Here is a 25382-nt window from a genome sequence, read left to right as displayed (position 1 = left end):
TAGTGTGCTGGAGCATGTTGGCGACGCTAGCGTCACCACGCGGCTTTGCTGTTTCTATCCGCGGCCCTTTGTTTAGGCCTGACTGGAGAGAGACGCGTTTGTGCCTGGCCAGGCATGGCCAACGCTACTGTTGCAGGTCGCTTCTCTCCCGTGAGGTTCCGTACAAAGCTCAAGGGTGATAAAATCATCACCGTGCGCCATATGTGCGAGAAAAAGTGTGCGAGGGTGAGCCTGCATACGCGGCTCAGTCTCGCGTACGCGAGCGAGGAACGCGGGACGGATGTGCGCCCTCTCCTGTCGCGCATGAGGCACGGGGGTAAGGCAAAGGGAGGGAGGGAAGGAGGGAGGGGACATTCTTCTCCGGTGGCTGTAAGGTCCCTGACCTTAGGCAGCTGCTTACGGTGTGGCCATGCGGGTGCCGTATCTTGAAAGCAATCTGCGATGTTTGCAGGGTGTGCATGGTGCCGGTAGCTTCGTATGCGATGTGCTTTCTACGTTTCGTTCACGTTGCAGCGAGAGCTGTCCGAAGGTCAATTCGCTCGCTGCTACTGCTGCGATTCCTCACTCCAGCGAGTTTCCGTGGTCATCGAGCGAAATGTGTTCACGTTTACCTGTGCGTGCGTGACACCATACTTGTTAATTTAGTTAGTAAGCGCATGTTTACAAATTTATGCGACCGATAAAGCTACTATCCTTACTTCATAAAGCTATCTACTAATATGGTATCACAATTGATGCTTCGCTTTTTGGGCGAAACTGTGACATTTTTTTTTCACCGTGCCAGTCGGCACGACGAATGCGCGGATGGAGCAAGAACCATCTCGACGTCGGGCGCGTTGGACCACGTTGGCTGTACCAGTGCTTCCAAGTATAGACGTTGTTGTTCACGCCAACATGACGTAGCGTGTGTGTGCATGCTCGCACCACGTCGGACTATATACGCACCTGCACCGAGCCCTTTTTTTTCTCCAACTTTCATTAGTTCGAATCTTGTATAATTTGAATTTTTGTAACATCCCTGCAGAATTCAAATTAATCTTTTACTGTAGCAGCTGAACAAATTTTTAATTCGTTGAATTTTGTTGTGTTACAAATATTGACTCCACATCTGAATTATAAAAAGCACTTGAGGCACGAGAATCGTATCAACAACTTCATGTGTGTTTGGACTGGAAAATGGCAATCTTCAGCAATTCACTGAGTGCAAACCGATATGGTCACAAAGAACAAGAGAAGAGAACCTTTCTAAATGGCAACATACTAGCATTGCAGCAAACACACACTTGCATCTTATAACTCTTTTCAGTGATACACTCGGCACACGTAAATAAATTTTCGAGCTCAGATAGGATCAGAAGTATCTCCGGATGTACTTCACATATTTAAATCATTATTTTAATTGCTTCTTCCAATTTTGAGGTGTTTCCTAGGAGTGCACAATTGCACACGCAGCGCTCGAAAGGAATTAAAATGTGGTACATATTAATAGCTTAAAATGAAACACTAGGGGTGGCTGCTCGTTGTGTGGTGCAACTATGTCAAGGATGGTCTTGTTGATGTTTCATGCATTCATGTTCCAGAAGCGGCACATCTTGGGATCTGCTGGAAACATCGCAGGTTGAGTCTCTTCTGTCATCATTAGAGCAGCGTGACCCATTGGGCGGTCCCCGCAAGGTTGATGTGGCGGCACTTCACCAGCGACTGCTTGAGGACAGCCATGCACTGTTGGCCGTCAACAGCAAGGAAAGGGTCCAGCAGGAGGTCAGTGGTACTCATGAGGGTCATTGCAAAGTAGCATGCATCTATCAGCTGAAACCTGTTTGCAAACAATCCTAAAGGAGCAACATATAACTTGCCTCTTGTGTGCATGTTTTTTTTTTCAATGGATAATCGAAGAATCCATAACCATGATATGAAGCCTGATGGCATGCACTTGACTGGTCATTTCTATGCACTCCTGTGGGTCTTTAACATTTGTTAACATGTATACTAAGCTTTATCGTAAAAATAAGCATGTTCTTATAGCGTTAACACAGCCAGAATAACACTACTAAAATTCTTTGTCTGTGTATAGTGTCATTGTCGTATTGCATAATCATCGGAGCCCTGTGACCTGATCGCTTCTTGAAGAGGGGGCACACCGATGAAGTCTTCGAGTTTTTTGGTCATCAAACGGAATCTTCCCCCTGTTTCCATGTTATTCACTCTGGAAAACCATACAAGCCAGTGGGAACAATCTTGCCATTCCTCATTTCTAAGTCTCTTACCAAAGTTTTTGGTACAGATTATAAAGCATCCTGGATGGCAAGTGGTGGTCTCCTTTTGGAGCTTCGTAACCAGAAACAATACAAGAAACTACCCAATCTAGTGTCATATGGGGATGCCCAAGTAACAATAACCCTACGCCGTACTATGAATACCACCTGTGGTGTAGTCTCAGATGATGATCAGCTGGAGCTGACTGAAGCTGAACTGGAGGTCTTCAGCGAGCAGAACGTCATCAACATTAAACGAATTAAGATGAGGCGTGACGACAAGGAAATCCAGGCCAAGCACCTAATACTTTTGGCTCAAGTGTTCTGCCCAACTCCATTGAGGCCAGGTACATCAAGATTTGTGTTAGGCCATACATGCCAAATTCCCCCCGACGTTTCAAATGCCAGCGTTTCGGCCGCAATTCACAGAGCTGCCGAGGCCGCCAAGCCTGTGCGGAAGGCAGTGTTCATAGGCACACCTCTGAATCTTGTGAAAACTCTTTCCACTGTGTAAATTGTGATAGGGAGCACGCTGTATACTCGCAGTCATGACCCCCCTGGAAAAAAAGAAAAGGAAATTTTAACAGTCAAAGTAAAGGAAAACGTAAGTTTGAAGGAGGCATGCAGGCGGGTATACTGCCTGCCAAAGAACACCTTTGTCGATGTGACGCTTCAGGGCGCAGTGACAACGGCTTCCGGTGGCTGTCCGGCCCACATGCAGTGAACCGGCAGTGACGCCATCTCCCTCCCAGAAAGCGCTGCTCTGTCACTCCAGCAGAAGGGGCCATCGACCTCCGGGCAAGTGGCCTCAAAGGTCTTGTCCGACGTGTCGAAGCCTTCATGTCAAACGCAGCTCTCAGAAGAGCTATAGTGTGATAGCAACAAATAAAGAGAGACAGAGGGCATGACACGTTTTGGTCATGCGAGCGATGCCGCTGCTGATGGTTATTCGCACGAAAGTGTAAGGCAGCCAACTTGTTAGTTAGTTCCTCTACTTGCACAGCAAGGTGCGTGCTTGAACTGTCGAGTTTGTCAAAGTTCTGCTGTAACTGGGGTCTTGTTGCCATGGGTGCATTACAACGGTCAACAGCGGATATCACAGGATGGAAAGACTCCATAATCTGGTCTGCCATCGTCGCTAAGGCCTCGACAGATGTCGTAGTATGTGAGGCACATAAAATCATACGTACCTGGTTCGGTAGTCACTGGAAGAAGATCTCCCGAAGGATTTTCAAGTCTGCTGATGATGGACAGGTTCCCAGGAGTTGTGTCATGTGGCACAGCAGCTCAGTCGGTTTTCTATCACCAAGTTCCTCCGATTAGAGGAGCTGTTAAATCTCTCGTGACTCAGAGTCGGTGGTGCGCCATAGTAACTCGCACTTAAAGGTGTCGTACTGATCATCGGGCAGAGGAGCTAGCAAAATGTTGCGGACCTAAGCTGCAGTGGTCGGGTTAAGTGCACTCACGATGTTGTCATACTTGGTCGCCTGAGATGGTGACGGCAAAACTGCGCCTCGATGTGGATGAACCAGAGTTCACAGTTCAAGGGCCAGAAATCGGGAAGTATGAGTGTGGCGACGGAAGACGTTCTGTTTTCTTCGAGACGTCATTGTTTGGCGGCCAGTTCCGTGGCGTCGAGAAGAAACTTGGTAGACATATACAGTTGTGATGTGGTATCATGTCCGGGTTACCGACTTGTAGGAACAAAATGCCCACAAAGAATTGCCATTTATTTATCAGGTGACTGCATTGATGTTGCGGCTGCCATCGTCAAGCCTATATGCCTGATTGCGCTAGTCCAGTCTCCTCTTCTTCCACCGAGGGGCTCTATGAGTACTGTCCACTACACCATCATTAACAAAGTCACGACAATCTGGGGCGCTATAACGTAAAACTATTCCAAACTTTTCTATTCCAATTCTGCTATCAGCCCACCGCGATTGGTCAAAAACTTTTTTGCACCACCCCCACTTCACCTGTCTGTCACGCGACATCACGAAAACCGCGATACCTCTCCATCTGATATGAATTGTGCACACTGATTATGCATGACTTGAGCGAAAAAAGAAAAATAGTTATTTCTGATTTGACGCCTTTTCACGATTAGCCCCCGGCTATTGGTCAAAAGTTTTCGGGCTGCACCCACTTCACCTGGCTGTCACACGACGTCACAAAACCGTGAAAACTCACCACGTCAAGGTGACATACACGCATTAAAGATGCATTAATATGCCGAACAAAGCTGAATTTTCTTCTGAATAGCCGCAGGCTGCCCGGTTCTGAAAGGAATAAAAGATGGCTGCTGCCAATCGCTCAGGTGCTGGCTACTCGCACCTGCCTGAGAGCATGGGTTTATTTGCTTATAATAAAACTTCTTGCTTGGCCGTGTAACATTTTTTAGCACTTTCGGCACGTTTATAACCTCATTCTGCCAACCCTTCTTTGCATTTTAGCGTCATTCTTAAGCTTCCGTTGCATGCCACCACGATTTTCGAGCAGCCACTGCAAGCTAAGTAAGGGAAAGCGGACCAATCGCAGGCGCTGGCACCACCCTCTTCATCCGGTTATCGATTTGCAGTGCACTGGCTCTGCCCCATCGAATGCCTCTCCACTTGAGCGTGCTCCTCGCCTCTTGTCAGCCAATTAGATACGACAAACCGCTCAGTGTAGGCAATGTTATGCATTTTTCAAGCAAACAAAAGTGACCTTCTATGAACGAGGAGCGCGTTTGATTGGTCTGTTCAGACAACGCTGCAGGTGACCGCCCAGAACTTGCGTCGGCGGTTACGCAAATTTGATGTCAGGAGATTGGAATAAAAACATGTTGGAATAGTTTTACGTTATAGGGCCCCTGAAGTACTCTTCTGCCGCCTCAAGATAGGGCATACATATGGTACACATTCATACCTTTTGACTGGCACTGAACGTCCCCACTGTAGCAGCTGTGGCGAAAGGCTGACCGTACTCCACATCTTCCTGGAGTGCTGGATAGCAGAAGCAGAGTGAGAAAGGCACTTTCCTTTGGCATACCAACAACATATCTCCTTACATCCGACACTGTTTCTTGGCCTAGAGCCCCTGTTTGAAACCAAGGCAGTGCTCAGCTTCTTACATGATGTTGTTCTGCATGTCATTAGCTCGAGAGATTCTTAGCCCTCCCTCTATCTAGAGGGTATTGCTGCGAGCTTTAGTGTTTAGTAGAGCATGTGCCTCCAGACCCTTATGCTCAAGGGTCTTAGTGAGGCGGTAGTGCTGGTACAATTGACACATTTTTTTCGTGTTACTTCATTTTAGAATATATTTTATGGTCATCATACACATCACTCGTCCTTGACGTTACTTTAATACTTGCATATTTTACGTGCCTTACAGAGAATATTCTAGGCCTCTATACAGCCTTGCTGCATCTGACACTTGTCATTCCCTGCATCATTGACTTCCCCACACCATTTCTAGGCACTCTTTCGCCGTCCCTGGCCCTTACACCAAAACACGCCATACGTCATCATTTTAACATGGAAACTCTGTAGAGTGAGGCTGGCTTAGCAGGGCTCTTTGATGCATTATCAGACATTGCCTGGGATATTATAGGCCTAAGTGAGGTTAGAAAAACTAGTGAGGCTTATACAACGCTGACTAGCAGCCACGTCCTCTGCTACAGACACCTTTTAGATGAGAGAGAATGTGTGGTAGGATTGATAAGGACATAGCGGGCAACATTGATGAATTCTACAGCATTAGAGAGAGGGTAGCAGCCATCGTAATCAAGCTGAATAGGAGGTATAGAATAAAGTTTAGTACAAGCCTATGTTCCAACCTCCAGTCATGATGATGAGGAAATGGAATAGTTTTCTGAAGATATTTAATTCGCACTGAGAAAGGTGCAAACTCAGTATGTATACTGGAGTCATGGGCAACTTCAGTGCAAAAGTGGGAGAAGAGCAGGCTGGGGAACAAGCAGTTCGCAACTACGGCATCTATTCTAGGAACACTATAGGGGAGATGTTGGTAGAATTTGCAGAAAGGAATAGACTCCAAATAATGAATAACTTTTTCAGGAAGTGCAATAACAGGAAGTAGACCTGGAAAAGCCTAAAGGAAAAGCAAGAAATCAAACACACTTCATACTCTCTGCCGATCCCAGTATAGTACAGGATGTAGAAGTGTTAGGTAGAACAGGTAGGGTAGGGTAGGGAAGTGTTAGGTAGTGACCATAGGTTGCTGATGTCCAGGACTTCTTTCAGTAAGAAGAGAGGTAGAGTCAAGAAAAAAACAGGCCAACCTAGACACAGTAAGGGTAAAAACTGACAAATTCAGGCTGATGCTCGCAAACAGTACAGCTTTAGAACAGCAAGGTGAAGATAACATAGAGGTAGCAATTTAAGTGGGAGGTAAGGCATCAAGGCAACCATTAGGTAAGCTCTCCCAAGTAGCAAAGGACCTAATAAAAAAAACTACAAAGCATGAAAGTGGGTAACTCAAGAGATCAGATAGAATTTACTCAACTATCAAAATTGATCAACAAGAAGAATGTAAGGGATATTTGAAATGATAATGTGGGAAATATTGAGGAACTGGTAAAAAAGGGCCATGAAATCAGTGAGAATTAAGCTTGGCATAGGACAAGGCAAGATGCATGCACTGAAAGATAAGCAAGGTAATGTCCTGAGTAAATTTGATGATGTAGTAATAGTAAAAGCAGCAGAAGAATTCTGTAATGGCCTGTACAGTACCTAGAGCAGCCATGCTACCTTCATTCAAAGTAGTGATGTTCAGGATACAGAGGCTCCTTCTATAGTGATGAAGTTAGAAGGGCCTTGCAAGACATGACCCTGGGAAAAGCGGCAGGAGAAGATGAACTAACAGTCGATTTAATCGACGGTAGAGGAGATATCATGCTTGAAAAACTTTGGCCCTTTATACGCAATGCCTCATGACTTCAAATATATACCAGAGAGCTGGAATAATGCCATCATGATACCAATACATAAGAAGGGAGACATTAAAAGAATTAAAAAACTATAGGCCCATTAGCTTGCTCTCAATATTGTATAAAATATTTACCAAAATATTCTCCAATAGAATAAGGGCAACACTGGACTTTAGTTAACCAAGTGAACAGGCGGGCTTCAGGAAAGGATACTCTACAATGGATCACATCCATGTCATTAATCAGGTTACTGAAAAATCCGCAGAGTATAAGATTACGAGAAGGCATTTGATTCAGTAGATATACCAACAGTCATAGCGGCACTACATAATCAAGGGGTACAGGAGGCATACTTGAATATCTTGGGAAACAGCTACAAAGATTCCACAGCTACCTTCGTTCTCCACAAGAAAAGTAGAAAATTACCTATCAAGAAAGGGTCGGGCAAGGAGACACAATCTCTCCAATGCTATTCACTGCATGCTTTGAAGGAGTGAGGATCAGTGGCGAATATCTCAGCAGCCTTCGGTTTGCAGATGACATTGTTCTGTTCAGCAGCACTAGGAATGAATTACAACAAGTGATTGAGGACCTTAACCGAGAAAGTGTAAGAGTGAGGTTGAAAATTAATATGCAGAAGACAAAGGTAATGTTCAATGGCCTGGCAAGGAAGCAAGAGTTCAGGATCGCCAGTCAGCCTGTAGAGTCTGTACAGGAATACGTTTATCTAGGTTAATTACACGCAGGGGACCCTCATCATGAGATGGAAATTTACAGAATAATAAAAATGGGTTAGAGTGCATACGGCAGGCATCACCAAATCCTGACTGGAAGCTTACCGCTGTCGTTGAAAAGAAAAGTATGCAATCTTTGCATTCTACCGGTGTCAACATATGGGGCAGAAACTTGGAGGTTAACAAAGAAGCTTTAGAACAAGTTAAGGATCACGCAAAGAGCTATGCAAGAAACAATCTTAGGCGTAACATTAAGAGACAGGAAGATAGTGGTGTGGATCAGAGAGTAAACAGGGATATCCAGTACAGTAAAACCTCATCAGACCATACCTACTTAAACAGTGGTTTTGTTTTAATAGTAGTAAAGTCAGATCCCCTACTCAGTGGCCATTGAACATAATGTGTTTTGTATCTGCATAAACCGTACCAGCTTATTGCGTATGTATCGGTTAATGCGTAGTGTTTCCACTTTTCGTTGCGCAAACACGGCAGTGCGTCGTCTCCATCGGGCGACCCGGCAGAACAAGCCCCAGAGATCAGCACAACGGTCTCCAAGCGCCCTGTGCGTTTGCGCGTGAAGCCACCTCAGCATCAACATCATTTTGGCGCTGTGCCAGAGAGCATTGTGGCGTCATGCAAGGGAGAACTCGCGTCATGCCGAAATTCGGATAATAAAGACGCCGGGTGCCCAGCATAGAAGAAAAATTAGACATCGATCGTGTTATCGAACGTGACACGAAAAGTCGGCACTGGCACTCGACATGGGTCTACTGTTGATTACGGTGTGTGGCATCTGGAATGCTAAGTAGTTGCTCGGGAGCGCTGCTGCGACCGCAAAGAGATGTCGGCTACGAGGTTCGACTTTTCGCCATCGTTGCCTCTGTTGTTGCCGAAGTGTCGCCTAGCGACAGTGATAAGGACGACATGGAAAGCAACAGCATGGGCGATTCATGCCCGACAATGGCAGAAGCTACACGTTATGTCAGCCTCATGAATGCTATCATCGCAATGAGAACGGTACCCCCGCAATATAAAGGTGGCCTGCAACTTCTGCAACGCTACCGCGCCTGTGCACGGAGAATAGGCAACGCCAACATGGAATCTGCCATGCGAGTGTTTGCCGAGAAGAGGGGGCTGGCTGAAAAGCTCGCTCACAGCTTCAGCAAGTTTGAGGCCGCTGTCGTCGCTGCTAGGCCGCTGCGGCATCAAACGAAAATAACATGTTTGTCGCGCAAAGTAAATAAATACTGCACATTTTTTTCCCCTTTCATCGCACTCTCTCCGAGTTCTGTTTTTGACACGTAAGTGGCCGATGTCATGCTACTGCCGTTTAGTACATACGTTTTCGGAGCTCTGGCCAGATACGCTTTAACGAGGTTTCACTGTATTCTAGTTGACACAAGAGAAAAAACGAGCTGGGCTGACCATGTAATGCGCAACGTATATAACTGGTGGACCATTAGAGTTACGGGATGGGTGGCAAGGGAAAGGATGCAGTGTCAAGGACAGCAGAAAATTGGGTGGGATAAAGAAATGAGAAAATTTAGCCGCAAGTTGGGAGAGGCTTTCGTCCTGCAGTTGACATAATATTAAGTTGCTGCTGCTGCTCCTGCTGCTGCTGCTTATGATGATGATACTGGCACAAATTTTGGTGACAGTGAAACTTATCAGTGGTCAAGAAAGGGGTAATTTCATCCTCTTTTAATATAAGAACGTTTGAATGCATGCCAAGTACAGTGCAGCTTTGGACATGAAACAGGCTGCTGATAACATCACGGCAGCCATAGGTGGTGGTTACATGATATCACAAATCATTTCTGTGCAGGTTACACTAAGACTAAAGACATCGAAAGTTTATGACTGGGCGATACACTGAAAGCTGATCACGTTGCCCCATGTATGCAGCCAAAGCTGTGTCAGTCAACAGGAAAAGAGGGAGATAATGTATGATAGGTGCTGCTAGTTCTGAGCAAAGCGACAGCTGAAGGCAGTCTTATCTAGGCTAATTATGTTCTGAATGCAAAGAAGTTTGTGGTGTAGCCTGCATAAAAGCACCAATAGCACCAATAGCATTCTGTTTCCTAACATGAGTCTGCAAGTTTATTTCCTAGCTACCACTTTGGTCACATTTCTATTCCAGACAGAGCGCAAAAAAATGCTAGTGAGTTGTGGAGATTTCTATTTAATCTGGATGAGCTGATTTATGCTAAAGGACATCTAACAAGACAAGCAATGCTCACCAGAAAAATTGGCACTGACTTCCAGCATGATTTGGTTCAAGCTTTTATCTACTGAGCATCTCTTATTGATTAGGTCTGCAATTGAAACCTTGTCTCCCTCAACTTGGTGCCTTTCTAATAAATTCATTTGGAAGTTAGTATGTTTGTACTGTTATGACTGACAGCTTACTGCTAGACTTCAAATAAGTGTTCGATCATTGCTGCATTCTTCCGGTACTGATATATAGGGCAGAAACTTGGAGGTTAACAAAGATGCTTGAGAGTAAGCTGAGAACGGGGCAAAGAGTGATGGAACAAAGAAAGGAATAGGTGTAACATTAAGAAACAGGAAGACAGCAGTGTGGATTAGAGAGCAAACAGGGATATTCTAGTTGAGAGGAAGAAATGGAGTTGTGCAAGCCATGTAATGCATAGAACACGTAACCATTGTTCTATTAGAGTTGCAAAATGGGTACCAAGGGAAAGAAAACACAGTAGAATGCAGCACAGAACTAGGCGATGTGATGAAATGAGGAAATTTGTGTGCGTAGGATGGAATCAGCTGATGCAAGGCAGAGGTAATTGCAGATTGCTGAGAGGGGCTTTCATTCTACAAGCAAGCATAAAGACATAGCCTGATGATGATGATGCTGATGATGATCTCTGTATGTCTTTGTGTTTATTCTTTGTACATTTAGAATATCCCCAAGTGTAGCAATAAATTGACTGAATTAATCAGCCAGTCAAAAGCTAGACTGGTGATTATAACGGTTAGGACTCTGGTTATTGTGAAGCGTGAACAAGAGCTGACTGTTTCGATTACATTGCAGGTGAAGGCGGTGCTGCAAGCTGCGCTGGAGCGAAACGCGGAGCATGAGCGTGCCTACGTTTCACGCCAAGCATTTAATGCCTGGCAGCAGCTCTCCTCAGTGCTGGTGGTGTGCTGGGCATCCCAGCTGGATGCCCAGCTGTTGCTAGAGCTTGCACATGAGCTCCTGGTGCCGTCGCGAACATTAAATGAGCAAGGACCTGCAGCTGAGCTGCTACTACTCATTGTGGCTGCTCTTCGTCAGGGAAGCCTCACGGCCACCGATCAGGTTGGTTCTTTTGTAGGTGTGTTCAAATAGAGAGATTTTCTAATTGAATCATATTGAGTGCAGTCTAACCCACTTATGACAATATTCAAGTGCCCAAAAAAATCCATTTTTATAGCTGGCTTGCACGAAAAAAGCAGAGGGGACATACATCCAAGGATATTAATTAGACAAAAAGAAGTATGGACAAGCCCACTTAATAGCATTAATAGTTTTAACAATACAGCATAGATCACTTATAACGTAAGTCACTGGAATCTCGAATTTCCACACTACAGTCTATCCTGGCTAAATCAAATTATTGTCTATGACACACTTCTAAGCACCCCCTGAAAATCTCATGCCAAAGTACAGCAATGTATTACGCATACATTGAACTCCCGTTCGCCCCCCATATTCGATATACAGTCAAATCCACTTATAACGATACCAGTTTTAACAATATATCGGTTATAACAACGAGAAGCTGCTGCAGCGTCAACTTTTGTATTTTTTAGCTGAGCACTTTTTCTGCATGGCATCTAAATATGCGAAATAGTTCCCAACTAGAACGACCGTAAATAGGGTAAATGCGTGTGATCACAAAGAGTTAATAGTGGTCTGGGTGTGTTTCTCGTCCTTCCACAGGTGTCACCCACATCTATATTGGCGCTGACCCGGTCATTGCTCCAAAGCATGGTGGTGTCCGGCAGTGGGCAGCAGCGATTGCGCGCCCACCTGTATGCAGCACTGCAGCACCTCCTGCTGGGCTGGCGAGGTGGCAGCGGCGAGAGGGTTGCATTGGCTCAGTTGGTGCAGTTGTGTGGACAGCCCCTGCGGCAGCTACTCTGCCGCGATGCCACTGCCTCCCATGAGGTATGAAGCTAGAGTTCTAGCGTCAGCTTTGGTAGTTCAGTGTCACTATAGTGTAAAAAAATCATTTCAGCCTGTTCCACTTTACAGTTACACCTTGATTTATCTAGTCATTGGAACCCAAGCATTAATTCATTACATCAAGAACTTTGCTAAATCAAAAGCAATTAAGACACTTGTAAATAGTAACATAAGTATATTTATTCGTGATCAAAAAGCAGTAATTTTTGCCTGCGTGCACACTTTTGTTCTTTCATGGGAATGGCAAACCTTCTTAAAGGGTGTTGGAATCTCAGCGCTGACGCCCGTTGTTGCAAATGGGTCGCAAGCCCCAAGGGTAGCGTTGGCCTGGCGGCCTGGGGCACAACTGGAAGCATCCGAAGGTCCTGGCAAAGCATGAGTCGACTGCTAACAGAACAACTTGTTTATTCTAGCATCACAAAAGAGCGGGCGGTCAGGTCGACCAAAGTGGAGAGATGGGAGAGCACGTAACTCAACGGAAGAAATCGGAGCCTCTCTCTTGGCGTCCGGGGGCAGCTGCTCTTATACTCTCGGAGTTGAGGGCAAGAAGGAACGTCTCGGGATGAGGCCACGTGACTGCGGGGCACGGACACGCTGAGAGACACGTTGGGACGAGTGTAGTAACGCATCCGCCGGGCTGGCGCCGGTCAGACCTCCTCGCTTCACACTTGGGGAGCTCCCCTCCCCGGCTGCCGCGCTTTGACAAGCGTGGGCACCAACATGCACACACACACGCACACTTGAAGACACGTGGCATTGAAACATGCCTGGACGCGCTTGGCGGGGAGGCGTATTGGCGGCGCTGAACGGGCCAAAATGTCCGCCGCTTTGAACGAAGCCCCGGCTTCCGTAGCATCCGCGCCGGCTATACCGCGCGTCGTAGGCGAAACGTAACAAGGGACACCGAAGGCAAATACTAAATTGATGTGGACTGTTTAAATACCTTTCCAGAAACCTCGCAATGCTTGTTTCGTGCCAAGAAAATACTTAGTTTACGAGAAAATTGTATCTGAAAGGTCCGAATACCTTTTTCAAAATTCATATCTCCCGCCCCCCAACCGGGGAAGTGGTGACGTTGCATACACCACCACGGCCCTTTGCTGCCGTTGGTGAGTAAAACAGCACCCAACAGATGGCGGCACCGAGCCAAGACAGAGCGGCGGATTTGCCACTACAGCTGCTTTTTGGTCATGTGGCGTAGACCGTTCGCGCATCCCGCGACATCAGATGGAAGTTGAATTCCCTGCAACTTGCAGTTTGCGTGAGTTTCGCGAGCCAGAAAAACCAGCGCAGCACTACGCAATCAGGAAAGTACTGAAACTACTGAAATACTTTTTGGTCATGTGGCGTAGACCGTTTGCGCATCCCACAACATCAGATGGAAGCTGAATTCTCTGCTACTTGCAGTTGCGCTGGTTTTGCTGGCTCACGAAACTCACACAGAGTTTCGTGAGCCAGCAAAACCAGCGCAGCACTACGCGATAAGGAAAGTATTGAAACGTGAAAGCATGGGCGGCGCAAAGTCTAGTGAAAACGAAACCTTTCAACCACCTGCATCGTTGTCAGCAGTAATTTCAATGAGTTCTTTTTTATAAACGTAAAATGGAGCTGGGCAAGTAGCATTTTATTTCCTCTTATAATACAATGCTAGGATGCTTTTTGCAACGAGTAATTGAACTAATGACATAATTTAACTGACAAGTGCTTTTGTTATCGGGCAAGTGCTTGAATGTCCCGGGGGAGTCTCTAATCATGTCCTGCATTTACCTTGATTTCTCGATTATTAAGGCTCTGTTTGCAATAATATTGACACCTTACAGATTCTCGAGCACTAATTTATCACTTTAGCTTGACTTAGTATTTCCTTTAGTGCCCCTTGAACAGTTTGCTGGTGTCCATCACTTAACTGAAACTCAATATATTCATATTTTACCCATGTTTCCCAGCAAATGTTCTCTAGAAGAATGCAGCACTGTCTTGTATCTATCCTGGTTTCTCTTTTTGTCGTCTTGCACTGGCCTTTCAAGAGTCCCAAAAAATCATTGTTAAAGTTGGCAAAATGCTGAGTTTATGTTATTACTTTGAGGCTTCTAAACACACAGGACTCAATGATTGTGTGTCAGGGAATCGAAAGGCACTTCCATAAGTAGAAAATTTTGTAAACTATGGTTTCATTGAGCCTACGTTTGACTGTACGGCAAATTCTCATTACTTTGACTGAGAAGTATGTAGTGCCTCTTGCCTCAGGCCTGTGACGCAGGCCACAACTCGCTCCGCATGCAGCACCCGTCAAGAAGGAGGAAGTTAGCTCCCGGTTGTGCTGCGTGCACAGTGCGATATAAAAAATAAAAAAAGAACAGTTCGAAACCCAACGCTGCCGGAGCTGGGTTTTCCTCACATTAGCTCCAACGAGTACTTTGGCCCTCCTTACTTTGACCTTCAACCCTTGTTCATTTGAACTCGCCCTTTGGTTCCTGCAAGCATATGCATTATTTAATGGCATTAAACTCTTGTTAATTCGAAGGTATTTTGCCGTCCACCAATTAATTAGTGCAACCCTTGGAGCACTCCAAGTGCAGAGTGCCACAAATGCCCGACACTAAAGCGGCTTTAGTGTCCGACTGTAACGAAGCAGCTTAGTTTGCATCACTGTAGAAAGTGCGTCTTTTTGCCCACGAGTTACTTTTGTTGCTAATTGACGCCCACTGAAAGCAATACAGTATAATCCCATTCATTCGGATTTCATGAGACTAAAGAATGTTTACGGCATCAACGTGGCTTCATTTAGTGAAGAAATTCATTGTCCTTATTTGTAAATTATGTGAAATCCTTGAAGAAACAATTTTCTCTGTCTTGAGAAAATGGGTACTTGCAAGCTATTGAGAATAATTTGAAAAAAAATTTGGAGGATGCCTGAGCTTTGCCTTTAAGAGTGGAATGCAGTAGCATTCAGAGATCCCTGACCGCTTCTCAGCGATTGCAGCTTATGTAACCGTAATGTTTTCCTGGAAATGCTGGTGGCGAACGCTGTGCACGAAGGCGAGCTTTCTGGTTCTTTTTTTTTTCTTCTGCTCACGGTGGGCGCTGTGGAACCGAGCGGGACGCACCGCTCTTACCAAGACAGACCTCAAACGGCAGCTTTAAAAGGGGTTTGTGGTTGAGTTTCCACGTAATAGAATTATTTTCTCATATATTCAAATTATAAACCGGTGCTATCATGTCTTTAGGTCGTGCATAAGTCACACTTTACGAATTTTCTGATGCATTTTACTTCGAGAAAGTCAATTAGTTCAGTAATGCCTATGCGCCACGCGGAGGGCCAGCGTGGATCAGGATGCATGGTTCGGGATGATTTTTCTCATACGGACGTTCCCTAATTTTGCCGTATTGCCGTATACACCGACGCCATATTTTCTGCTGCGCAGGGCCCTTAACGCTATTGCACTAGAACTTTTGCAGAATGTGACTTCATTTAGATTGCGGAGCACGCACACGTCTTCATCCAGACAGGTGTGCTTACATGCTTATTTCCCGATTAATTTGCCCTGAGTTTTGTTGATCAGGCTGGCAACATCATCAATGAAGTAGATGCCAACTTGCATACAGGTGAAAATAGTGCAGATGGAGAGGCAGTGGAACGACACAGAGCGCTAGTCATTGCTGGGGCTACACAGCTGCGAGAACAACACAATCTCCAGGAAAGCCCTCAGTGACAACAACAGAGGAAGTGGCCTGCTGTGCAAAGTGAGAATTGCCATGCTCGACACTAGGGTGTTCAAAGCAAAGTACTCGCCAAGATTGGACACTAGGTGTGCTAGGTGTAGCAATGAAAAAACTATGAGGGCGCCTAAGCAATTCTTATGATGTGTAAATGCGAGAGCATTACTTGTCACTGAGTTATGTCGCTGAGTTATGTCGCTGAGTTTTATGTTGTGGCAAAATGCCTCGCTGCAGTTACTGCAGCTCGCCATGCTAGCTCTGCAGCCGCTTGCTCTGCTTTCGAGCTATGGGGGCTTGGGTGGCAAACATTGTTTTGCTGCATTGTGATGGTCTCATACTTAGTTGGCAGTGAACTGATGCCTCCGGCCACACTTTGCTGTCTCGCCTAATGATGTAGACATGAACGATTCAACTTCGGACGCTGAAGACTCCATACCGTGAACTGTGGCGGCGCAACTATCATATTCCATCTAGTGAATTGCATGTCAGGCAGGGCCCAACCACATGCACAGCCTTGAATATATTCATCACTGTCATCACTGTCAATAGTGACACAATGGTTAGCGCGCTCGGCTACGAACTGGTAGCAGTGGTGGTGGTGCAGTGGATAAAATCCTCACCGTGGCCACTTCTTTGTTAGGTTTGATCAAGATGGCGCAATTTGTCTGCCAGTTTTCTGCCACGGCTTTCCTGCATGATTTTCTTATGACAGCGGGGTCACACAATGAGCCAAGTAATGCTCTCACACTGAAAGAGACTGCAGCACGTTGTGCTCCACTGCCCCCACATCAGTACCGCGTTACTCACGGGCCACGAAACCGGGACCACTCCTCTTGATCCTCCAATTGACACTTATGGTGAGGTGTTGGCAATGGCACTGGGGCTGAAAAAGACTCAAGAAGTTGTCTGGGTGGTAGAAACTATGAAGTGACATCTGGAAAAATGGTGGCAGCGTAAACTAATACTACCAGCAGAAGTGACAATCCATCCCTTACAGTCCTGGACAGTCTGGAACGACAAATCGAAGAAGCCCAGTGTGTAGGGCACTTCTCGGAGAACAGTGACTTTTTCTTTCCTTTTGTAGTTTCTTTTTGGCCCAATCCACTCATGTGATCATCCGCTTCATAGTACAATGGCTGCATCATCATCACCAGCATTAGCTAGTGTGTGGTCCTCACTTAAAGCACCTTTATCACTATTTACTTACCCATGGCTTCTGCTATGTTTGTCACATTGCACGCCTCTGACTAAATCGAACCGTAGCAAGTGCTTGCTGCAACTTCAGTCGCAAGGCACACCACACGACTGTACAAAATTACTAGACAAAACAACATGGCACTCCCGCTTGGCTCCTACAGGGTTCCCCATACTCTTGCAGGCCATAGTTGACTGTAGTGCAACATACTACACTACTGTGCTCTTCTTAGCACATTGCAACACTACACCCTGACCTTACCGCATTCTAGGGCTTGTCTGGATTAATCGGGGCATCGCTAAATAACTCCAAATTAGCAAGTTTCTGATACCATTGATTAGTGCACAAATTTGCTGCGAGCAGATGGCAGGTCCGAGCGGTCTGATTTTCCGAGTTAATAGAGGTCAGGTCACGATCTTTATTGCACTCCAACTCTACATTTGAGCCATGCATGCAGAGGATGTACTTGTGTGCGGTGCCCATGATCATGTCACTCTATCACTGGTCCTTATGTTTACCTCATGTGATGTGGCAGTTGTGTCCCCCTTTCAGTGTGCATGTTGAAGGTCAAGTTTTTTTAGTGCACAGGGTGTGCAAACTGCAACTTGGTGCGAATGCTGCCCACAGGTGACACAGATGCTCGCACTATGCGTGCTGGATGCCATGGTGTCACTGGATGCCAGGTTCTGGCTGGAACATCTGGCACGAGACGGATACCTGCCACAGCTGGTAGTGGCTAGTCCTGCTGCGCGGCCACACCTCCGCGAGGCGCGACTGGCACTGCTCATGCGCATCGCAGCTTCAGGTGGTGCACGCACACTCCTCGAGGCTGGCCTGGACTCACAGCTCTCAGCTTCCGAGTTCCTCAGGAGCGACATGCTATCCGTGACAGAAAGCAGTAGCAAGTCGGCACTTCGGCTGCTGCTGGCCCTGTCGGCCACACTGGGTCCCCGCTGGGGCGCATCATTGCTGGTCACGCACCGTGAGGTGTTGGCCGACCTGTTGGTGCAGAGGGACCCACTGGCCGCGCAACTGGTGGCACGTTTGGGGCAGCCGCCACCCCTCCCACTGCGGCAGCAGGCTTTAACACTTCTGGCCACGGCAACCGACGAACCTTCGCTGGCTGTGCCACTACTGGTGCTGGCCTGTGCAGGTAGCGAAAATGAACCTCAACCGGACGAGGCCCTGCTGGCACGCCTGCTACGGCGATGGGCTGGCAGTGGCGAACAGGCTCACACAGAGTTGCTTGAGCGCACGGTCTACCTGCTGTGGCGCGGACACCGCAAGAGCCCTCTAGGACCGGATGCACATGCCGCCTTGACTGACTATGCCGAGCCATTGAATGCACAGTCTAAGTTCTGCCAGGCCTTGGTACGCCGTTTGCAAAGAATGGCACTGAGTGTGCCAGCAACTTGAGGCTCCAGTTAGGAGGTGTCCTGCTGTCTGTGTCGTCACATGTGTTGTTATTTAGGCCTGTTGCTGTGTGCCTGTGTTCAGAGTTATTGTGCAAGTGCCTATTCTTATATATATAGGGAGATAAGGGGAGAGAGTATGGCTTTTCACTGAATAAAACGAACTTGTTCGGTTATAGTATAATACAAAAATGTCTGGCTGTCAGATTAATTCAATTGGGTAGGCTTGTTTGAACTACTGTTTTTGTTTCTGAACGGAAGATCCACAGCCACCAGTCAAGTGGTACAATCACACTTGTGTTCTTGGATTTCATTTTCGCCTGGATATTTCATTTTGTGTTTCCTAAACACAGATAGGTATGCAGTTTTTCTTTTTAATTTGTGCTTTTGAGCACTGCCAGTCCATTCTCTGAATTGTCTATGCTGTTCAGAAACAGTCTAACTTTGATGTGAAGATGCTGATGGAGCAGCAGATAGTTTACCAAAGCAAATGGCTATTAGAGTCAAACCTCAATATAACGAACATGGATATAACGAATTATCGGATATAACGAAGTAATTTGGCACATTGGTTGGCCACAGTTTACTTGAATGGGTTAACCTACGGCTATAACAAAACTGAAAGTACAAGATCCTACACAATATCGGATATAGCAAAGCCAATATTTGCTCACTCACAGTTCAAAGCATGTTTCTTGGGAGGCAGGCATTCCAGATGGGCATTCTCTGTCAATCATTTTTGCGGATACAATTGCTTTTGCATGACTCAGCATCATATGCGTTGGTGTCTGAGAAACAGCGTTCCTGGCACAAGGCCGAGATAGCGTGCTCGACACTGAGCGAGAAACGCTATGGCCCATAGATGCTGACGCTTCCGGTGCCGAGTCATGTCAAACCTCACGAAAGTTATCGTATTGCGCGTGCTGCACAAATTAGCGCTCCTAGCCACCGCGTTGTCATTGCTTGCATGAATGCGTCTAGCGAACCGTAGCTCCAGCCACAGCTTGTATGGTGTGCACATCTGGTGTCTGACCAGATGTGTGCTCCAGACCAGCTGTGCTCCAAAGCACAATAAGCTTCACTGCAATGTACCTTGAACAGTCAGCAACTGCAATTGTCTTTTTTCAAATGAATTGGTTTTTGCAGGTGAGGTAGCGTTCACGTGTCATGCTGCGTGGTGTCTGTGCACAATCGGTTGGTCAGCGGGCAGGCATGAGTATTGCTGGGCTTTGACATGACTGGCACGCTGCTGCACAGCCGTTATTGCTGGGATTGGTCACTCGGTGCTGTATGGCCGATCCCAGCGATAATGGCTGTGCAGCGGCGTGCCAGTCACATCGGACAGCATCTCGTACTCACCTCCTCACACTCACTGGCACTCACACTCACTCACACTCATGCTTTTGAAATGAGTGCGGGTGTGTGTGCCGACCTATGCGGCTGTTTGTTGCCCATCTACACCGAGTCAGTTGCTAGTCACGCAAAATGTTGTGAAAGTAATTTTATCTGTGAGTGAATGACCAATAGTACCTCCATTGCTGGGTGGCTGGCAGTGCCGACATACGATGTCACACTCAGATTTATCTTGCGTAAGTGCAATCTCAGATTTTTTCTCCTTCGATATTGGTTATAATGAATATCGATATAACAATGTAACTATAGTGGCAGCTGCTACTTCATTTACAACGAGGTCCGACTGTACACATTTGTGATTTGCTTCCCTTGTCAGCTCTGAAGTCATATGGCCTGCTACAGAGCAGGCGAGGCAGCCTGTAGCACATGGATGGCATTTGCATTCATGAACCGACACTGAACACTTGTGCCATGAAACCATTTACTAAGTACTGCGAACAGCAATGGTTCACAAGGCAGCCTTTATGGTGCCATGAGACAGTTGTAAATTGGCACCCTGCGAACAAGCACAAAGTTGTGGGTTTTAGTCTCGGCTTGTGGAAGCTGTGATTGATAGTAGTAGAATACAAAAACGCTCGATTAATATGCCTTGACTGCATGTAAGCTACTCCGGCGGGCCAGAATCGTTGCAGAGTCCCACATAGTCATGTTGGACAGCGATTCATCTGCTGTAGGGAATTAAACCTCGTCAACCCAATCACATCGTCAACGAGGTCAACAAAGTTGAATACTGCATTGCTGATGGCACAAGCTGAAACACGCAATTAAGGCTGCAAACAAATTCTGTGGTTATTGTGAGCAGAGTGCTAGCAAGTTACTTCAATTGCTCTTTGCAGCTTATAGTACAAGAAACACGTGTTGCTGTGTGAATAATGCATTATCTATTGGTGTTACTGCTCCATACTGTCAGTGAAACCGCTACCTTTCAGTGCTGTCTATGTCTAGCATAGCCTTTGCTCTTCACCTATATGTATATTTTCACAAAGCTGGAGGCACCTGCTCTTTCAGCTGAAGTCGAAGTTTTGTGCACCTATATTCTTCAGCTTGTGTCATCACTACTGTTACACTTGTGCCACAGTGCAGTTTCAAACATGGAGGTTACCACCGAGGTTATGTTAAAATGGTGCAGATGGTTCTTCGCATCTGTCCTTGTTGTAATAGTCTTTATATATAAGTAGCCTATAACTATATAAAAGTAGCCAAATATACTACTATTACATGCCTAGGGGTACAAAAAATCGATGTTGGCTATTTTTCTGACTCCTATCGGACTTGTGCAAGAAGGTTATACTAGTTGAACCCAGTGATCAAAAATGGGATATCTGTGTCTGCAAAGGAGATCTCAGGAAACAAGCTATATACATATGGCGAGTTGGCTGTGAATATATTAAAAGAAAAACTGCGAGAAGGCACAAAACTGCATCTTGCAATCTTGTGTAGGTTATCTCTTGGCTACACATTGGGTTTCAAAGTAAATGTTCAGATTCGATTGGCTGCCCATTTTGATAACATGTGCCAATTGTTTAGTTCCATTCTAGCTTGTTCTTTATAAAACTGGCAACCCTGTAAATTTTATCCTTTGTCCAACTTGTAAGTAGCCAGACCCAACTTGTGTAAAGTATTCCTTTCAGCTGTGTTGCAGCACCAGGTGGTAATCTCTCCTCACACCAGAGTGTTTTACCATTGTCTCTGGCATGCCACTTTCAAGTAGAGAGACTCAATGTTCAAGCACTTGCTACTAGAGGACTAAACATATTGAGGTTAAAAACTGGTTGCATTGGTTAGAGAAAATTTTGTGTAGATACTGATGTAAGCTGTAAAATAGCTTTGGCTAAAATATAAAAGCCCCTTGTAATTTCAAAAAATTGAGGAATTGCTCTGTGAACTCCCAACGCAGCACAGGCATGCTCCCAAAATTTGTAAACAGTACTCTCCATGGTAGCTCAGTGGTTATGGCGTGCTGTTGGGCACAAGGTTGTGGGTTTTACTCCTGGCTTCAACGAACACATTCCTCTGGTGGCAGAATAAAAAAATGCTTGTGCTCTGTGCATGTTAAAGAACACTCGGTGGTCAAAATTAATGTGAAGCTATCCACTACGGGGTCCCTTGTAGCTTGCCTTTCTGCTTTGGGATGCTAAACCCCACAATTTAACTCAAATTTGTAACTGGTTGCTGCTTGAAAGCGGAAAAACCGGCAGTCTGAAAGTTTGCAGAGAGCTTGGGTGGTCTCTAGGCACTGAGGGTAATTTCTTAATGTCAGTGGGACAATTGAAGGCTTTTAATGCGAAGCATTCTTGTCAAATGTAGACAGTTTTTCTTTGTGCCAGCTATCTGACCGTTTTCGTGGGCCGATTGCGAAGGTAGTGCAGTCTACCAGCATCTCAAACGGTGACCTATGACTGGATTTGGAGTTCACAGCTCTTATCAAAAGTTTAGATAGCAACGATGAAACAGTGTGCAATCACTTATCGTTTGACAAAACCGCTCTTGGACTCTAGACACAGCGCACCTGGGTGCACATTGACATTATTATATACAGCAGGAGCTAGCGCCCTCTATCTACTGCCGAAGTTATGCTTGTGACCAGCCTGGCTACACCAGGGGTGCATTTGAAACATGATTTGAAATAATAAAACACATGTCCAGAGTCGCCAGGTTTGGCTACTTTGCACCAAATTGGCTACTTTTGAAGGCTCATGGCAGGAAAATTTTCAGGTTGGCTAGTTGGATACAGTTAAAATCAACATTTTTCTATAAGAACTACAGACAAACCAGACAGACTATAACAAATAAATGGTATAATTTGCTGTACTACACCTCTTACGACATGTGCGATGTGCAACGACCACCCTCACCATGTGTATTTGGAAGGGAGGACACAACCTTCACCTTGCAGCCGACAAAATTGATTCAACAGGATACCTTCTGGCCCATTCCATGGAATGTCTCCTTTTATAGTTGAGTGCTCAGAATATGATAATGTGAAAACAGAAGTTTTATTACGTTTACATGATGAATTTGAGTAAAGGCATATGAAATCACATCGATATACAGCTATAAAGACTATGAGAAAAACACTTTTGTTATGCAATAAATTCTGGCTAGTATATGATATTCCCTTGCAAAGTTGAGATATGGCACAGGGATACATTGACGAATGACTAAAGAGTGAGAATTGTTAAGAAGACATATTCGCTGGTACTAGAGTTCAGTGACAACTACTTGAGTTTACCTAATCATTTATGCAGGGATAACAATTCCTGAATATGAACACGGAGCCACCAACTCTAACTTGATCCCCAAAGTCACATTTTAAGTAAGTCGAAGGGCACTAAACATAACAGTTACAAAAGGAGTAGTTCATAATTGGCTATAGCAATGTTTTCTCCTTAAGTGATTGGCCATGGTGGCAGCCTGGCGACTGCTTTCAGTACTTTTTAAGCGCCTGCAATGGACTGGCTACTTTGTTGGCTACATTTCAGGATTTCCTGGCTACTTTCCACTTTTTGGATCTTGCAAGCTTGAACATGTCTGCCTGAAGTACGTTTCACATGTATGTTCTTGATCGGTGTTAATCCAAGTCTTCCAATGCGACCTGGACCATGTATCACGGATTCATCAGCCCAGCAATGATCCACATTAGGCTTGCTCTGTCCTAACCTGTGAATTTACCAGTGAAACCATCATTGATGTCACCGATGAAGAAACAGTTGAAACCACAATCAGTGAACTGATGAACACTGAGTAATGTCAAGTAATGTACATACCATGTATAATTATATGTACTCTAACAATGTAAAATTGTAGTACATAATTGTCATCCCTAAACATGCAATGTCATATAAACAGTTCAGAACGACAGAAAGCTGAGCTAGTTGGTAAGGGTTCATTATGCAAAAAGTGGGGCGTGCAGGCAGGACACAAGAGAAGAGAAGTGGACAACATGAACGCCGTTCGTGTTGTCATAATAAACAGTTCAGCTTCTTAATTTGCGGTGTATGTTTCGCTTTAGAAAATTACCAACGCGAGTGCCTTTCTACTACTATACAACAATGCTTTGCATTACGTTGTGCTCAACTGGAGTTGTGACTCATTTCAACCTGATGGCTCTGTTGAAGTAATACCAAAGGGACAGAGCACTAACATGCCTAGGAGATTTCTTGGAGTTGGTAGAGATCACAGGAGATTTTGAGGAGGGCTTCGGAACAACCAACACTTTTTTTTATATATGCTTAATGAAAGACTGCATAGTTTTGCGAGGCCTGGGGTTATTCAGTGATTTTCTTTGCAGTAAATCTTAGTAAATCTCCGATTAGAATGCAGTGGCAAACACACAGCTGTCCACTTGATTTGTATAGATGTGCAACTTCCCATATCGGTACCTCTCTGGAACTATATGTGTTGGAGCATGGAGGCAAAGAGCTGACACAGTACAGTTTTGCGGATAGATATTGCACTGAATTCTTGTTTTCACCAAGCATGATTAGCACAATATAGGCAAAGCCCAAAATGCAAATGGAGATAAGTGTGCATTTCTGAAAACCTTGAGCCTGGCTTAAAGCTGCCGCCCTCCATGTTCATGGTGGAGGTATCGGAACTCATGTTGAAGCTGGTGATGTCCACACGTGAGGCTGCTCTGTCTTTGTATGGCTCCCGCTTTTAATAAAATCAACGCAGTGTAGAGAAGGAAAAATTTTTGGGGGAAGACCTGTGAGCTGAGCAATTGCAACCCAATTTAAAGCGAAGCTTTCACTACTGTTGCTGCTGTTGTTATATGCCACCTTAGACTGCTGTTAGAATGAGAAGAAAGGCGGTTAACCAAACCGTTGGCTGCTCTTAACTGAGGGCTGCTATTGTCGCTCCCTCTGTCCTCCAAACAGCCATCTAGCTACCACTGGATGCAGGTAGATTGTGTGACCACACTGCATGGTTTCTCTGACGCTGGCAGTAATGCACTCACAACTATGTTTCTGAATTAGCAATCACACTTTTAATGCGTGTATACCAGTTGAGCAAAAGGTCTCACCCATGTGGGCTTGCCTAAGCTCATGTGCAAAGGTTCAACCTGAACTCTTGATTACTGTGTTTATAACAATTGCAGTTTTTTTTATTTCTGTACCTCGGAAGGTATTATAATGGCTCCTGTGGTACTTTATTTTCTTGTAACTACCTTAACTGTTGTGTGGCTTTTAAATTGCACCTTTGTATATTCAAGGCGGGTATCTATTCCACGATATTTCAACCACTCTAGTTCTTTGGTGGCAACAGTTTTAGCCTCCCCAAAACTTCTGTGATACACCCTGAGACACATCCTTCAAGGGTGTGCCCTATTCCTGCTGATTAACTTTCAATCCGATGCGACTATTTACAAACATACAAATGGCTCCAAAAGCAGCTAACTAAACTTTGAGGAGTGCCTACTAATTTACTAATTGACTACTAATCAACATCACCCCCCTCGCCTGCCTGGCTTGATTTTTCCCATATTGGATCTTGCTATGAATTTCAGTTGTCCAGCAGTCAATGTGGACGCCTTT

The 25382-nt window shown here is 45.4% G+C and overlaps 1 protein-coding gene across 1 annotated transcript in view; it reads left to right on the top strand.

The window, feature by feature from the left end:
• Nup205 (nuclear pore complex protein Nup205) overlaps positions 1-18624 on the top strand; it is a 33912-nt gene extending 15288 nt beyond the window's left edge. The window contains exons 3-6 of the mRNA XM_055071121.2: positions 1581-1761; positions 10969-11235; positions 11860-12087; positions 17648-18624. Coding sequence (XP_054927096.1) covers positions 1581-1761; positions 10969-11235; positions 11860-12087; positions 17648-18436 — 1465 coding nt within the window. The 3' untranslated portion in view covers positions 18437-18624. The remainder of the gene's footprint in view (positions 1-1580; positions 1762-10968; positions 11236-11859; positions 12088-17647) is intronic.
• Positions 18625-25382: the final 6758 nt, after the last annotated feature.

The sequence above is a fragment of the Dermacentor andersoni genome, chromosome 5 (assembly GCF_023375885.2).
Source record: "Dermacentor andersoni chromosome 5, qqDerAnde1_hic_scaffold, whole genome shotgun sequence".
Taxonomy (NCBI): Eukaryota; Metazoa; Arthropoda; class Arachnida; order Ixodida; family Ixodidae; genus Dermacentor; species Dermacentor andersoni.
The sequence above is the reverse complement of the archived record's forward strand: the minus strand, read 5'-3'. Positions and strand labels throughout refer to the sequence as shown.